Consider the following 18707-nt stretch of genomic DNA (forward strand, 5'->3'; position numbering starts at 1 on the left):
GTCTTCATCCGGGTTGCCTTCTTCTCAGTTAGGAATCGCGTAAAAGCCCGGACTGTGAGCGCCGGGATTCAAACCTGGTCTTGAACGTTCGTAACCAGTTGCGCAAACCACAGCTCTGCCGTCGTCTGGCCGAGGATAGGATCTTTGTGTAGCAATCCGTTGGAAAGTTTGCTGTCGAGTGCCGCTACAGGATCAACCTGTATCGTCCATACAATATCCTCATTATTTATTGACAAATTGGATTTTCGTCGAGAACCTCGAAGTATCGACGATGTTATTGATCAGCTGAAGACATCTGTCGGACGTGCATCTGTCATCGAATTGAGCCGAATTTACGTGGTTTCAGTTTGGCGGAACACGACGAACGAACGATGCCCTCGTGCTCGCCTGCAAGAAACGAGGACGAAGACAGCGTCGATCCACTGTGTTCCTGCAAAGTGAAAGAACATAAATTCGGCTATGACATTGCCGGTAACACGTTGCAACTATAAAGAACGTAGCGATCGAGGACGAAAGCGTGACATTTTAATAACGCGACAAAATGAATCCTGCTAGTCGTAGATGAATCGTCCAGCAGACCAAATGTCTTGCGCGTCTACGAAGCGACTCTGATGGACACGACGTTCCGCTGACGTTCGTGGACAGCGAGCCTAAGAGTTTGTAACAAGGTTCCTCGGAACTTCACGGTTTGTTATTCGGTTTTCTTGATATTCTATGAACGAAGATGTAAATAAACTTGCTGCAACATACCCGAAAACGATACAAAAAGGAAATATTTCAAACAAGACGGAGGCTCCTATTGGCAAATGCTTCTCCTCGCGTGTCATAGTCAACGAGGCTTGGGTAAAAGCTCTGTTATCAAAGGTGAGCTGAAAAGTGACGTGCACGGTATCGAATAGAATCTCCTCGCGCACCAGCTCGATCTGTAATTCCTTGTGATAAAAGTGTCGGGCCACCTCTCTTATCTGACCCATCGTGTAATAAACGAATCCGCGTCGTTTGCTCCTGTAATGGAGGGTCAGGCCTGCAATGCACGTAATGAAAGTAAATGTAGACCACGAATTCTATTCTTAGCCGATGATATTACGAATAGTCTGTTTTTTCTATTTTAACGCTTCGTAATTATAGACCAGTGAGACTGGGAGTAACGAGGATGACAGTTGATGATGAAAGAAGTACTTTTTGGCTAATAGACGCGTGCTCGATGCTGCTTTGTTCTTTCGCTGGTAAAAATGTAAAATCTACACACTCGCAAGGGTCACACCGATCGACTCGGAAAATTGAAAATTGGGCAAAAATTACTTCTTGACGTTAAAAGCGCTATTTTTTGTAAACTTGCGGAAACGAGTGGTTCATCTTTATGGAATTAAACGTTCTTCGTTCTAGCTGGACCAATGACGTCGCAAAGCTTATTATAAGAAATGCGATTGATCGTTTTACTTTCTGAGATGATCGTGTGAAATGACGAATCGCGTAATTTCGCGGTACATGCGATTCATTTGGAAGTTTTTTACCTTGCCGCGTCTCGTTCTCGCAAATAAACGAAGGCGCTCTCATCCTAGGGTAGGAGAATTTCAGATATTCGTGTAAATTGTCCAATCCATTAAGGAAATCTCTTACGTGACGCCCAAGTACTGAAAGCACACGATCATAACCGTACTGGCCAACGAATCCTACGAAGTGTACACCCATCTGATCGAAAAATTCTTTTTCCGTTACGCCAAGTACCTGCAGTACAAGTTAGAAATGTATTCGATTGAATTAAACGATATCAATACACAGGGTATACAGTATAAAGGTACGTAAGTGATAAGGTAGAGTAAAGCTTTTCTAATTAACCCATTAAAAAACCAGACAGTGAAATAGCACGTGATAGTCACGTAAACGTAACATTAGCGAGGAAACGTAGAAAGAAAGTGGTCTGTGTACTCTTTCAGGCTGCCAATGTGCAGAGTGAGTCACCTAAGAGTTTAAACTGAAATGTTCTCGATATTATTATAACCGATTAGCTGTTTTCGACGAGTATACTCGTCACGAAGAAACGGCAATGTTTCGTGTTGTAGCGAGCCCTGTAATTCAGTAATAAAATTAAAAAACAATCGTTTTATTACAATTCTTAATTCTTAATTCCATGTTATAACAGCCACGCGTACTCTGTGTTTGACGAGTATACTCGTCATCGCTTACCTTTTGCGACATATTTTAGGTGCAGAGTTTTCAAAGATATCGAAACAGCTAACTGGTTAATTATATCGGAAAATGTATCGGATAAAAGTCGAATGGCTTCAAGGGAAGCATTTTTCTTTCGACGAAACCTTCTATTTGCACGTGTTCTTTTCTTCAAGTTTGTTCTTTTAAACAACGCGTGTCTCACCGATGTGTGTCTCTTAAATGAAAACTTTTAGTCTTAATGATATTCATTAACTATGCCGAATATGCCGAGATAAATTAATCCTGCGGACAACTTGTTCGAAAAGCGAGTAGTTTTGAAAAGCAAATGTGAACTTGACCATCGAAAAATAGCCATGTTGATTTCATCTTCTTTTCATTGTACAAGAAAGAACATTTATTTATGTATTATCGTTTGTTTCCAATTTAAATCCAAATGAAAAATAAGATAAAACAATAAATTATCTCTGGCGTCGTTCAAACGACTTTTGTTTAAATAAGAAATCTTATTCGAGATTAAAATATTGTTTCATTATGTTATTTATTATTTAATTGGTAAATAGGACCTTGACCAACACTGACTATAACGATATACATATATGGAAATAACTTAAGTACCTAGCACAAGTATTAAGTACATAGCATTAGTATTAGTCTGATTAAACTTCATCGATACCTACTTCCACTAAATGTCCACTTATTTTTGTCTCCGACTACTGTAAGTCATGTGTTCCTTTTACAATCGATCATTAATCATGCACTTGCGCAAAGAAATTAACAAACACATACGTGAATAGCCTTCTTCGCTAATCTCGGTATAAGGTTCTCAGGGTAGACCTGATGAACGCTGAAACTAGGTTGATCTACGGATGCTTGTCGTCGGATCTCCTCCCATCTATCTTCCCCGTACACCTGTCGTATGTACTCGGACATGTTTTCCAGAATTAGGCCGTACATCTTCGCTAATTTTCACTCGTTTCCTACTATAAACAGAAGAAGAAGAAAAAGTATAGAGAATGTAAAAAAAAACGAAGAGTTTGATAGCTTGAGGTTCTTATTTCATTTCCTACGCATCGATCTTTCCGTTAACATCAAATGATGGGATAAAATTGGATTTCCAGTCAAGTTATACGAAGTCATGTAACGAAGTACAAGTTGGAAACTTGTTATTAGTGGCACGATAAATAGTACAATATTAGATTGCCACAAAAGTTCTTTTCGTTTTATATGGAAATAATGGATGCACAACATTCTGTGTTTTATATTATTTTATTGAATCATGTGTGGTCCATTTTATAATAGTAGAACAAAGTAATAGAAGCACAACATTTTATGTTTCATATTATTTCACTACATCATGTATGGTCCATTTTATAATAATAGAACAAAGTAATAGAAGTACAACATTTTATGCTTTATATTATCTTATTGAATTGTGTAGGATCCTTTGTGTAGTAATAGAACAAAGTAATAGAAGTACAACATTTCATGTTTTATAGTATTTCACTACATCATGTATGGTCCATTTTATAATAATAGAACAACATAATAGAAGCACAACATTTTATGTTTTATATTATTTCATTGAATCATGTGTGGTCCATTTTATAATAGTAGAACAAAGTAATAGAAGCACAACATTTTATATTTTATGTTATTTCACTGAATCTTGTATGGTCCATTCTGTAGTAGTAGAACAAAACAATAGAAACACAACATTTTTTGTTTTATATTACCTTATTGAATTGTGTAGGATCCTTTGTGTAGTAATAGAACAAAGTAATAGAAGTACAACATTTTATGTTTTATAGTATTTCACTGAATCATGTATAGTCCATTTTGTAGTACTAGAACAAAATAATAGGAGCACAACATTTTATGTTTCATATTATTTCACTACATCATGTATGGTCCATTTTATAATAATAGAACAACATAATAGAAGCACAACATTTTATGTTTTATGTTATTTCACTGAATCTTGTGTGGTCCATTCTGTAGTAGTAGAACAAAACAATAGAAACACAACATTTTTTGTGTTATATTATCTTATTGAATTGTGTAGGATCCTTTGTGTAGTAATAGAACAAAATAATAGAAGTAGAACATTTTATGTTTTGTATTATTTCATTGAATCATGTAGGTCCATTTTGTAATAATAGAACAACATAATAGAAGCACAACATTTTATGTTTTATGTTATTTCACTGAATCTTGTGTGGTCCATTCTGTAGTAGTAGAACAAAACAATAGAAACACAACATTTTTTGTGTTATATTATCTTATTGAATTGTGTAGGATCCTTTGTGTAGTAATAGAACAAAATAATAGAAGTAGAACATTTTATGTTTTGTATTATTTCATTGAATCATGTAGGTCCATTTTGTAATAATAGAACAACATAATAGAAGCACAACATTTTATGTTTTATGTTATTTCACTGAATCTTGTGTGGTCCATTCTGTAGTAGTAGAACAAAACAATAGAAACACAACATTTTTTGTGTTATATTATCTTATTGAATTGTGTAGGATCCTTTGTGTAGTAATAGGACAAAATAATAGAAGTAGAACATTTTATGTTTTGTATTATTTCATTGAATCATGTAGGTCCATTTTGTAATAATAGAACAAAATAATAGAAACACAACATTTTATGTTTCATATTGTTTCACTACATCATGTATGGTCCATTTTGTAGTAGTAGAACAAAATAATAGAAGCACAACATTTTATCCGAATTTTCGATTATCCGAGGTAAGCGCCGATCCGCACCACGCCGTTTTCTTAAAAACGAAAAGATCGATTATGATCGTGAAAGCCGATACGATGATTTGTCAAACTGTTGACGTAAAATATCGATCAATTGTTATATTGATCGCTACAGATGTAACATAATATAGATAGGATACAATATAAAGTTTGAAGTGGCTGCCCGTAAAATATTTTTCATCCGAAGACGAAGAGTCTTCTGCGAATGGGCCATGCAAGATTTATGACACAAAGCTCGTAATATTTCACCACTTTACATCTGTATAATGATTCAGCATGGAATTAAAATGAAATGCTTGTCAGATATGAGCGGAGTGCATTTGATTTATTTCCGAAATGCTTTACATTTCAAATGTTTCAACTTAATCTTCTTAAAATAGTCGATGCACCGTGTACGGAAAGAAGCAGAAATCCGAGAACGAAGACACGTTGAAACAAAGAACGATATATTTGTAAAAGGAAAGATCACATGGGGGCAACAAAATCGTAAAAGTTGTAAGAAGTTAACTTTGTGTCGCGTACAGTTGTAACGTTACAATTGAATCCGATAATAATCAATCTCGTGCCTCGGTGATGCACCGTAAAACGAAAACTAGAGGAAATGTTAGAAAATACTTTATTATTGAGAAAGAAAATACCTCGATATCAGCGTAAATTTCGTATTTCTTAAATTACTTCTTAAATTTTTATTCTGTGCTTTACTGTGTATTTTAATTGTGACGAATTAATGTGTATTTTAGTTGTAACGATAGAAAACCATTTGATCATAGAGTTATCAATGATATGTCAAATACATGATACATACATGACATTAAGTTTAGAAAATTTCTTAAATTTCCTATAACCATAAGCTTCTTGCAACTTAACGCAACGACAACAAAATAATTTAACAACAAACGAGATCTCTGAAGTGCGGAATGTAATAATACGTATTCTGATTTATATTTAACTAATGATATTGTTATATATGCAATATATCTGCATATGCAGTATATCATAATACCCTACACGTTTCAAATTAATTTCCAATTTTCAATTTTATTACGTACATTTAATACGATTAATATTCGACGTGTGAAAAACCGAGAGATTTGTTTCCAGAATTTGCTTCTTCCAAGAAGATAGTGTAAATTATCCTCCACATTTCGATTCATGGAATTACCCAAATATCTTTTGTGCAACTGAATTATTATCATAGCGATATCTGTTCTATGGTTTCATTTCTGACTTTCTACCGTTCTATCAGATACACTTGTCAGATAACTGTCGATGACTATGTGCATAAGTAGATCGCTTGCGATATCTCGATAAAAGCGATGCTCTTAGAAACTTGACTTAACTTACATTTAATTATCCCGTTTCGAAAATAGATACAGCCGCTCGCAAAAGTGTTCGAACACTTAGCACGATAAATTTTTATCAACACGTTGTGCGCACTACGCGAAACATTCGGAAATTTCGTTGCCAGTGTAACGAGCCACTGCCATCGTCATTATAACATCGTGATTTATAATTGTAAACTTTGAAACAAATTTTTAAAAAATAATAGTAAACCATAGAAATTACGACAAATTTATTGCCAATTTTTTTACACCTGGTCAGAAATTGGTACGTGGCAATTAATACAATTAATGATAAAGATGATAATCATTCAGATATCGTGGCTTATTAATATAGCGAATGACCGACTGTTCAAATACTTTGGTCGTCTTTGCAAGGTATAATACGTACGTCCAATAGATATCTTCTAACGTTGATATAAAATTTCACATTCGTTCCAATTATTACGACTATGATCGAGATGGTCGTGTTCCGTTACAGTGAACTTTATATTTGAATGAAAATGTTTTGTACAGGGTGGTTGGTAACTGGTGGTACAAGCGGAAAGGGGGTGATTCTACGCGAAAAAGGAAGTCGAAAATATAGAATACAAATTTTTCGTTCGAGGCTTTGTTTTCGAGAAAATCGACTTTGAATTTTCGCTCGGTACGCGTGCGGTACGTTATAACGGTCTCAATGGAAAAATTAAAAAAAAAAAATTTTTATTCTATATTTTCGACTTCTTTTTTCGCGTAGAATCACCCCCTTTCCGCTTGTACCACCAGTTACCAACCACCCTGTATATAAAAAAGTTTCTAAAGGATCGCATATTTCAATTAATTTCAAGCGATCTTCTGGCCTAATTACGTTTAATGATTTTTAGACGATTTCCAATCCTTGTCATAAGAATAGATACGTTGCAAACGTTCCATCGATTATTTTTCATCTCGCTTGTATCAACTGCTGGCAAATAAAACACAGTAAATAAAAATATAAATATAAATGTCACAAAGTAGTTGTAGTAAGGTAAAAAAAGTGTCATAAAAGTTACAATAAATATAAATGTTACGTGTGATTCCTTCAAGATTCCAATAATTACAGACGATACTTACAGAGCTTACAGAATATTACGAACTGTCCATATTTCATTGAAAAGATCGTACATTTAGAACTTGTCGGAATCGTGTTAATCATTGGATGCTTAAGTCGATGAGCCGTCAAAGATACGAATGGTAATGCTATTTTATATTCGTCATAGTAATATAGTATGCCTAAATTTATTTTTAAGTAATTAAGTAATTTATTTTTAACTTTTAAAATTATTACTCTCAATTGACCGGTCAATATGTCGATTCGATAACACGGAAATTTTTATATCGTTACGTACGTTGACATGGGACCAATAATACGGTTAAAAAATTTAAAAAAAAACTATGCAATCCAAATGTAAAAAATTTCTAATCCGGAAAGAAAGGACCGAAGCGATGATAAATCAGGAAGAAATATAAAAAGTTTGGAAGAGCGAGTTGGGAATACTTTCGCGAGCCAGCTGTATGCAAATATCCGACGCAATCCGATTCACTTAACTCAACTATGTTAAGCAAACTGTTTATTACATCGCTTCTTGGCATTGATACCAGGTCGGATAATAAAAAAAAAGCTGGATTTTATATTTATTGCACAAAATAAACTTTAGAAATCTTCTCACTTGTCGCGATTTATTCTGGCCCGTTGCTGTCGCTGGACCAAGTCCTTTTACCATAACCGACGAAAATAACTGAAGATCAAGGAATTCGCGTTGGAACGATATTTCCCGAGCGATACGCGGGACGATTTTGACCGCTTTCGGATGCTCCTCGCGTTTTTCGATTATGATGATCACTGACCCCGCGCACCAAAGGACGAGGTCTGGCCGACGGTTTAGCTTGAATTAAAATCAAGCGTCCATATAAGTAAGAGCCTGGTTATTATTAGACCGTTCACAATTTCGCTCACGTATGCACCTTTACCGATGGATATACGCGGATAGGTTCGCCCGCGGATGAAAAACGAGAGTCCACCTTCCTTTGTGGCCGAGCGTAGCTGCACGATTTTTCAGCGATCGCTTTTACTTTTCCTAGCGTGGCAGAATTTACCGAACGTCGATCGGACGAATTTTCAAGTTGCGATAAATAAATAAAAAAGAAGAAGTTCGACTTTGAGTAATTACTTTATCGATCATCGTATTTTTAATATTTACTTTCTTATTTTGTTATTGGTCACTGTTTATATGGTAATTCTATTTCGTGTAAATTATTTCTTTTTTCTTTTTCTTTTTTTTTTTTTTTTTTTATCGTATTCCACGTGTTATTTCGTTGAGCTACGATTTACAGCGTCTGACATTTTTAACGACAACGCGTAGTGTTAAAAGTTTTATCGTTTCGGTAAATTTAGAAAATAATCGAATTTGCTTCGGAATTTTACTTTCGCGTGTTATTTCAATTTTAATTGCGTTTAAACTTCATCGGTCGATCACTTTAACTTTCAATCGCAGTTAAATTTTTAGCATTTCGTTAAACCTTTGTGCTACGAGTTATTTCTCGCGAAATAATTACGATGGAATTTGTAGAGATTTTGCTTTGCAATAATTAAATGAACAGGCGAGTTTTACATTCTGCGCGTACAGAAAACGAAACGATTTCAATGTTAGCATAAATAACGACGTATGATCAAACGTCGCGGTTCTAGATCGTAGAGACGATATTACACAATTTCCAAAAATATACAGTTATTACATTATCTACTAATTTAACTCGTCCCATGCAATTACGTGTTTCCACGAAACCAGCTGAGAAATATTCACGCTTGATATTTATTCTGTTAACATTGGAGATGAACCAAAGGATCAATTGGGTCACGTTGACCTATTAAAAAATCAGCAAGGGTCGTTAATGCCACCGATAATTAGAAAAATGTTCATTTTCATTTCGACATTCACAGCAACATTAGCTATTTATGACTTTAATAACTGACTTTTCAAAATAGAAGAAAAGATGCTTAGAAACATTTCGAATTTTAAAATGCCGCTTCTAACTAAATACTTTGTTAAAGAATATGTGCTAATTGTTCCCGATTTAGAAGATTTCGTGGAAAATAATTCGATTAAATTAAATTCTTCAAAATTTCATCAATCCCTCGTTGAATGTGCTTTTATAAATAACAACAGCTATCGAGCTTTTCCAACGCCTACTTTCATTCCTATTAACTCTAAGGGACCATTTCTCTTCTGCTCTCAAATTTCTTCTACTCCGATCTTTCGTCAACGTTACGTAAAAGAGGAAAGAACGTCTTTCCCCAAAAACCGTCTGTTCGAAAAATTACTTACGATCGTTCAGGTTCAGTCGATCTTAACGAGCAAATCACAGCACCGTGGAATTCAAAGAAATTGTCAATTATCGTACATTATCCTACAGATTATTAGAAAAGTGGACGAAATTGAAGAACAACGTCACCAATGCGAAATGTTCAAAACTAGTTTTATTACCAAAGAACAAAATTTCACTCGCGTTTCGATTATTTGCCGATGAAATTATACCTCTCTCTCTCTCTCTCTCTTTCTTTCTTTCTTTTTCTCGCGATAAATTTCGAACGATCAATGGAAGCACACATATCTGGCAGCCGCATCTGCAAATTCTATTTATATGATGGACTAGCGGAGGACCGCGGAGTCACTAGAAAAATATCCTGAAATAAACACCCTCCCTATTAATGATTTTACTTTAACGAGCAATTTCTGTTGTGAACGCCGACTACGATCGGTTCAACTTTTATCCTAGGCTTCTTACGGCTTTCGATGGAAAAGAAATTTTCACGCGTAGGATCGTTTATGCGTGTACCATTCGATGGAAATACACATTGGCAATTTTCTGCAGATTTTCTTCTCTACGTCGTTCCAACATATAGCGTTACGAACAAATTCTAGGACTTTAATACGTTTAAAAAAAAAACAATTTCATTGGTTTCGCGACTCTTTGGAATTTCGGATAAAGAAGAAATTTCCCCGTGTAAGTTAATTTATTATACAGTGTAATTTATTATAATTTACACCACTCGGATTCAAATATCACACATTTTCTTGAAAGCTCGCTGCTACCTGATTTATTGGATTTTACTCGGTTCCCGTTATTTTGCGTGGGTATTTTTTAACGCGTGCTTAGTATCGTTGAAAAATTCTAGGATTTCGAGAAATTTTGCAAAAAATTGCCAGGTTGTTCGTACTCTGGTATTTGGCGAAAACTTTGCGAATTATCTTGAAATTTCAGCGATAGAGAACTTTGCACGTGTTTAATATGCGCATATTTAATGCACAAGTTTAACGCTCGCGGGAGACATCTGCTTCAAGAGAAAGAGACTGCACGACTACTTTAGGTAATTGTAAGGACCTTTTCTTTTAAAGATTCGCGGATTTTATTCCTTTGTTAGTCAGAAATATTTTAACGGCCGGTCTACGATTCCGCGACGCTCATTTTCTTGCATGCTCAATGATACACCGCCGCGACATTTCGTTCTCGTTGTATTTACGTTTTTGCATTTCGCGTAATAAATGCATGCATGTCTTGAATACTTGTTTTTGTTTCAAGCACACGTCATGAACATGCTACGACGATTTTCATCTTTTAACCTCGAGTAAACGATATCGAAATAGTAATCCGTTCTCGTGTTTCGTCTATCAAAACACTGAACTATCGTTGCGTTAAGAAGCTTCTGTTCTCGTTAGAAATTTTCTAGAACCGAGAGGCGAACATTCAAACTAGACAGTCGTTGAATCGACGCGTTTTGTGTTTCGAATAATTCCACTTTTGGCGTTCTGTTGCTTTCAACGTTATTTAGTGCGATAATTATAGTTGAAGGATATTCGACGAATAATTTTTTTCAATTATTTCATACGATATCAAGTAGTTCCAATTTTTTGTTATTACAATTTTGATCATATCACATCGAGTTTCGTTCGAGACGAAATTTTTACGAACGTCAATTATCAATACTTTGAATTTGAAAATTACAAAAAAGATAGTATTCTAATGACTGAACTGGGCAAAATTATAATATCTTCAGAGTGATAGTTATTTAAAGATCAATTTCTTTGATACACCTCATTAAGGAGCTCTGTTCCACGGGAACAAATATATTCGCGGTTTAACTTTTACACGAATATTTAAGAACAAAATACCTGTTTGGTAATCTCGATATTGTTGTATCAAAGCGGACGATTAATCGATGAAATCTTGTTGGGAGGCGTTACGTTGAAATTTGTGAAACCTGAATATTCGTAAATGCATGGTATTCTTTCACAAGTTGTTCGAATAAATATACTTAGACAGTCAAATGTCCATGTATCGATTATATAATATAACGATACACACGTAGCCACGTATTTAAATAGAATTAGACATGACATAATGAATATGAATTAAAAACCTTTAATATTCGTAACGCACGTTACACATGTCCCATGTGATTCTCCAATTAGAACTATGAACACTGCTAAGTGTATCGGTTGGGAAATATCGTGTTTTCTCCAAACATTATTAAAAAATAGCGGAATGTGTGTTTATGAGAAATGTTACTGATCGTAGAGTCGACTACAATGCGCAGTTATACGTCGAGATCATCGTTATTTCATGTAGCAACGTAACGACAAAATCTTAAGAACCGACAGTGTATCAAATAGCAATCGTTTGATCTGCCGATAATCTTCTCTTGCTTTTACGAAACAGGCTGGAAAAATAATTGAAAGATACGTGCACAGATAGACGTTTGAAAACAAGCGATCTCGTCGCTCGAATTAAATTTGACCACGTAATTGCAAGATCTAAAGAATCGACGATGTATCAGATAACTATTACTCGACTTTTCAACTTCTTTTTCTTCTTTCCTGGCTCCTTTTTCGAGAGGTTTCGATAGGAAAATACCGTGTTTCGATAAAAAGCAATCGGCACCACTCGCACGAAATTTGGCCGAGTAATTGGAAAATCTAAAGAACCGACGGTGTATCGAACGACTATCGTTCGATCTCACCATATCGTTTCCTTTTTCAAAATAATTCTAATGTAAAATAGAGAACGAGAAGAGCGTACGATATGAAACATATCGATAAGAAGCGAGAAGCAACGATTATTGAAAATAATTTTATATACGCGTCACTCGTATCGAATTTCGCTATGTGTATAATTCGCGAAGATCGCAAAAGCAAACGTATGAAATAGCTATTACACGATCTCTTAGGAAGTTGGAAGAAAATCCTGGACGAAGAAACATTTTGATAAAAAGCAATCGAGTCACTGTCACGAAACTTCGCCAAGTACAGTCGCAAATCCTTAAACATTCCGACAGCGTAACAGCGCGATCTCTTAACCGATTCGTTCGCTTCTCCCTTCGATTCGAACGTAGCGACAAAAAGAAGCGTCCGCGCGAAGATACAAAGTTTTGGTAAAAAGCATTCGCCTCACTTACGTGAACTGGTTTCGACGGTAGAATCGAAAGGTCGCAAGCCCAGAACCGGAAACACGGGTGTAAGAAGCGGTAAATAGCGACCGTTTGGGGGAGATTCTTTCTGCGGGACGGTTCTCGACCGTGCGATCTATCGACTGTGTGTCACTTCACTTGCGTCACTCGTTCTGGAAGTTGCGGCCGGAAAGAAGACGCGGCGTTACCCGCGCGCACGAAAGGAATCGTCGTTAAAACTGTGGTGGAAAATTCGCGCGGCCGTGCGCCTCGTCGGCCAGGGAAACCGAAAGGGAGATCCTCTCGAGTTGGTTAGAGCGGCGCGTTACACATTTCGTGAAAGCGTCGATTCACGTGTCCTGCGGGACAGTGTGCCGTGTACGGAATAGTCGGCCGGCCAGGAACTCCCTCTTTTTCCGTCTTATCCTACTCATCCCCCTCTCACCCTGCTCCCACCTTTTCTTCCTTCCGTCGTCGACTCGTCAAGACTACAGCGACGTCAGAAGCTGCGGATCTCCACCGCCTTTTAGGAAACGAAATCCACCTTCGCTTCCGGGACAACTCCCTCGCCTGCTGGATTTGAACGATCGCTATCGAGGGTCCTTCTGTATACTATATATTGTATACGTTAACGCGACTCGTATGGTAGATAGAATTTGACGGTGCAGGTGTCATGTCAACGACGGAGTCGACTATACGACGTGCTCACCGCGTCGTTTCATAGTAATTTTTCTTTTGTTTTTCTTTTTTGTTAGCAGGTTTTTTAGGGAATGGAGTAGAAGACGAAGATTCTTTGACGATTTTATGTGTGTTACGACTAACGATAGGTGTGTTCATGATGTCAATTATCAGGGATATTTTATTTCGTAAGTGGATTTGTAAGGAATGGAGAAGAAACTTTCTTGAATATGAATAACTTTTTAGGATTTTAATATTTGTTACGAGTAATTATAGGTGTGTTCACGATATCAGTTGTCAGGGATATTTTATTTCGTAAGTGGATTTGTAAGGAATGAAGGAGAAACTTTCTTGAATTAGAATATTTCTTGCACATTTTATACGTACTATAAATAAAAATTTATGTGTTCATGCTATCAATTATCAGAGATATTTTATTTCGTAAGTAGATTTGTAAGGAATGGAGAAGGAACTTTCTTGAATTAGAATATTTTTTTGCACATTTTATACGTATTATAAGTAAAGATATATGTGTTCATGATGTCAATTATCAGAGATATTTTATTTCGTAAGTGGATTTGTAAGGGAATGGAGAAGAAACTTTCTTGAATATGAATAACTTTTTAGGATTGTAATATTTGTTACGAGTAACTATAAGTGTATTCACGATATCAGTTGTCAGGGATATTTTATTTCGTAAGTAGATTTGCAAGGAATGGAGAAGGAACTTTCTTGAATTAGAATATTTTTTTGCACATTCTATACGTATTATAAGTAAAGATATATGTGTTCATGATATCAATTATCAGGAATATTTTATTTCGTAAGTGGATTTGTAAGGAATGGAGAAGGAACTTTCTTGAATTAGAATATTTCTTGCACATTTTATACGTATCATAAATAAAAATTTATGTGTTCATGCTATCAATTATCAGGAATATTTTATTTCGTAAATAGATTTGTAAAGAATGGAGAAGAAACCTTTTCGAATAGAAATATTTTTTGAAGATTTTGTATATGTTACGAGTAACGATAGGTGTGTTCATGATATCAATCGCTAGAAACTAGTTTCTTTAGTAAGTAGACTGGTAATATTCTTCTAGTAGACTTCTTATATTTTATGTATGTACATAAGTAACAATTGATTAATATGGAATCACCACTTTTAACACGTAACAAGTGTAATTCGTACGAGTGTATTTAAAGAAATCAAGGATCGAAGTAAGAAAAATTTCTACCTTTAATGTACATTTCTTTAACATCAAAAATTCGATTAGATGAAGACGACTGGTGAAGAAATCGACAGGAGTTATTATTTTCGCTAATAATCATAGACATTTCTATGTAATATTTCATTTTTATTTTAACTATTCTTCACGAGATTTTACTACACTTTTCTTCGTCATAGACATTTTTAGAAGAATTAAAACAGAATTTTTGAATCGAACCAAATTAACGTGCATAGCATCACGATATGAATATTACGTACGCGTAACTCTACAAGGACTTTTGAAATACTTTTTTCATTAAACGCATTACGAACTCGTACAATTTTCATTTCTGATACATTCTTACTGAATAATTTTGAAAACATTTCAAAGTGAAATATCGAAGCTCCAATCTGCCAACAGGAAACTTTCGTCATATGAAAGTTTCTGTAAATACGAGTCTCAGACGATCTCACAGCATCTGTCACCACTGTACAATACCTAACTTTGGTTATGCAGTAATTTTGCCCTACACTCGTTACGAATAATTAGTCCCTCCGAAAATCCTTTTCATGCGCATTTCTATGGATTTATGAGTTCTTTGCAACCAAATTTCCTCCTCCCTTCAAACTTACAAATTAATACGAACCGTCCTCCCTTCCCCTCGATGATACGTCAAGACAGTTTTATGATTCCTATTGGAATTTTTTCACCATTATTCGCGTTTCTCTCGGAGAAGGGAAGTCGATGAAAAGAATACAAACAGCGTTAAAAACGTACCGTTTCGCGCGACGAATTCCACCACGATTAATTTACGCAATTTCGCAACTCGATTAACACGATTCGTCAATTATAAAAAATATATATAAACAAACACGTAACAAAGAATATAAGTGACATTTTAAGACGATAAGTGGACGTAAAGCCGAACTGAAAGGACGAGACAAACAATCCGAAGACACCTAAATTATCTAAAGCTCGCCAAACCGTATAACAAACTGTGAACTTGCTTCTTAAGCTCCGTTCACACCAGCGATTACGGTACGATCACACCAATCAGACACCCGTCAACGCCGAAATTCCTTACACGTAATCCAACGAGAAGGATTTGCCGTAAGCGATTCGGTTAAGTCAAATGAAAATCTATCTAATGAAAAGAAATACGAAGCGCTAACATTTAATCGAATTTAGACGAAACTACAGCGAAGTAGATGATTTCGGTCATTAAAGATATTGCGACGAATCTCGCAAAATGAAATCGAAATTAGCATTCGATCGTTTCTCGTCGTTTAGTGCGAATGCCTCGATAAAGTCACAGGTTTTGATTGATCGTGACGAACTCTGGCCGTTAGTGTGAATCGAGCTTTACGTCGCTGATAATAAACCGTAAGCGGTTGATGCGACGCTAAATAATTAAAAACAGAAAGAAGGAATTGCTTTCGATTTATCGCTCGAAATAAGCGTAAAAACGTGATACAGATACATACATATTGTATATCATACGTTAATTCGTCGTGATGTCACAGTTGCTGAAAAATGAATTCGAGTTATTCGGACTGACGTGTAATTGGAAAATTTCGAGAATTTTCATCGTGCGATTTTCGTTGCAGATTTGTACGAACGTACGTGTCTAATATTCTTCTTGTTTCTCGTTTTTTCATCGTTGTTCGTACTTCTTGAAAATCCAGAATTTAGCGCGTCTTGTTAGCTAATAAGATCCTTAAGGGCGCGTGTTGCAACCATTTGACCGACTCGTGCGACCTCGTCATTATTGGATACGGTTATAATTGTCCAGATATACTTAACGAACGTTCAAGCAAATTACACGGCATCGAAATACTCCCTGTATTGTGCTCTAAATTGATATTAAGTCTAATGGGAAAGAGGGCTGCCGTTTCTGGATGTGCCTCTGCCATGTGAACGCAGAGGGAAACGTTCTACTTTCCGTAGCGTCCATAATTTACGAACTTGCTTCGAAAAGGCGAGTGAAAAAGTACATCGACCACGTTGACAGTTCAGGAAAAAGTTTCCAAATTACGTATATATATATATATATATATCCTTTATTCTTCTTTATTCTTCTGCTATTTTCTGTTATTTGTAATCCTCGATATAGTACATTCTCGTTTAAAAGGAAAACTGAATTAAAATTGAAACGGAGAATTTATTCCAATTTGAATAAAATTGGAAAGAAAAATTGGGAACCTACGAACAATTTACGCTTATTGCCAATTAATCCTCCATCTACTGTATATACCGAGTCGACCAGTAGTTTCTCATTTTCTCTGTATTTTTTCTTCAAACTTTGCTTTTTTCTCAAAACGATTAAAGTAAAGCGTAACAATAGAATCTGTTGGACGATATTATAGAAACTTGGAAGAGTATTATTCAAGAAGTTTCAGGGATTCGTCGAAGCACGAAAATCTAAGAAGCTGCCCTTAAAAAACTCCACTTAAACGATCCAATATGCAGACGACGTCAGTGAAAATAAGGTAGCAAGCGAAAGGTTGAGAACGATTTTTAAAAAAGAAATACGCCATTCGATCTAACGAGACATGATCCAAGTATCGACTTGTCTGTAAAAGAGAAAATCCACCAACTTATCAACAGAATATGCATCATCCTGCGATGAAAGAAATATTCGTCCTACGAACAAGAAATTTCAATATAAAATATTCCTCGTATCGATCGTTAATGACGTTAATTGGTAGTATACGTTCTATTAGCCATAGCTAATATACTGTTTGTACGAACGTTTAATGGAACATTTATTTGCAATAAATAAATAAACGTGCGTATATATCGAGCATACCAAATAAAGTTTACAATTTGCGAATCGATTTATATAAAAGACCACTTTTTTATGCTGATGATTAAATATAAAAAATTACCGAGAATAATAATCCGCGCTTAATTAATTAATCACAGTCTTTCGAGATCCTGACATTAAAGAAATTAGCTTCATACATTTTTATTACGTGTATCGCGTGATGATCATGAAACGTTCGTATTTATGATAACATAATTATAATTTAATTGTTATATTTTAGTGAGGAGTATAAGACTGGTAATAATTACATGTATGACTATAATTATAGCATATATTCGATCATTAACCATGGAATTATTTCATCGTAAAAAGATACCTCGCCATCAATTGATCTCATTTAACAATTTCGTCAATAACTTCTCGCTTAATTGCTTTTTAATTACGATTTCATTATTTCTCATTCGATTAACATACCGAATATCGAATGCTTATAATCGCGTTCCTACTGACGTATTATCAATTCGAAACGTCAAATAACATCGTAGTTGAATATTATTATTATATTTAGGCGAACACAAATGTACAGCGATATATATGTATCGAACGCTTAATTAGACTCGATACAGAACAAAATTATTCTGCGAATTCTCTCAGAATTAACGAACCTCTCTGTTCGACGATCGAAAGAATCATTTCCATGGTCTACGTATAAACGTTACAGCCATTTACGATCTTTTTTCGAAGAACATGAGAAATCATATTTTCCATGATTTTTGCATAAAACGATAATTGTTTAATTCGTTGCGTTTAGTTCGTTACGTCGATTCTAATTTAGTTCGATTTTCCTTTGAGTATCTCAAAAATATGAATACCGTTTAATCACGCGGACTAATATCGATCAATTTAATTAAAACAACACCTAAGCTAATTATTATTCGTTTCTTGCGAAACATCATAGAAATTTTGTCGTATCTTAAAAATGTTCATTGCCCCTCGACTATCTCGTATCCGCCAAAATACTTCGATAATCGTACAAAAGGTCAACAAAAATGGACTAATCGCATTCATTTGGCTCGATGTTCCTTTATTATCCCGCTCGTGGAATCTCGAACATCTCTTATATGTTGTATTATACGTGGTGAAAAGATAATACGAGCACGTGTACGTAGGATCGTGAACGCTTGACTGTTGGGAAATGCCTGCCAAGCACATTTACCCTAAGCACACGTATCTTGGAATCGCGGAAACTACATTTGCGCGGCTGCAATGGCAGTTCTTATTCTCTACGATGTTTATCTGACCGTGCGT

The 18707-nt window shown here is 35.4% G+C and overlaps 1 protein-coding gene across 4 annotated transcripts in view; it reads right to left on the reverse strand.

Moving 5' to 3' along the window:
* Positions 1 to 18707, reverse strand: part of LOC126864892 (soluble guanylate cyclase 88E) — a 41683-nt gene that overhangs the window by 16673 nt on the left and 6303 nt on the right. For 2 of the 4 annotated variants that reach the window (XM_050616751.1, XM_050616750.1), the window contains exons 2-4: positions 2959 to 3152; positions 1515 to 1728; positions 751 to 1024 (exon numbers count right to left, since the gene is read on the reverse strand). In XM_050616751.1, the coding sequence (XP_050472708.1) occupies positions 751 to 1024; positions 1515 to 1728; positions 2959 to 3126 (656 nt within the window). In that variant the 5' untranslated portion in view covers positions 3127 to 3152. Of the gene's footprint in view, positions 1 to 750; positions 1025 to 1514; positions 1729 to 2958; positions 3153 to 12752; positions 13298 to 18707 lie in introns of those variants that run through there. The other 2 variants (XM_050616752.1, XM_050616753.1) reach the window with 2 other exon arrangements.

The sequence above is a fragment of the Bombus huntii genome, chromosome 4, assembly GCF_024542735.1.
Source record: "Bombus huntii isolate Logan2020A chromosome 4, iyBomHunt1.1, whole genome shotgun sequence".
Classification (NCBI taxonomy): Eukaryota; Metazoa; Arthropoda; class Insecta; order Hymenoptera; family Apidae; genus Bombus; species Bombus huntii.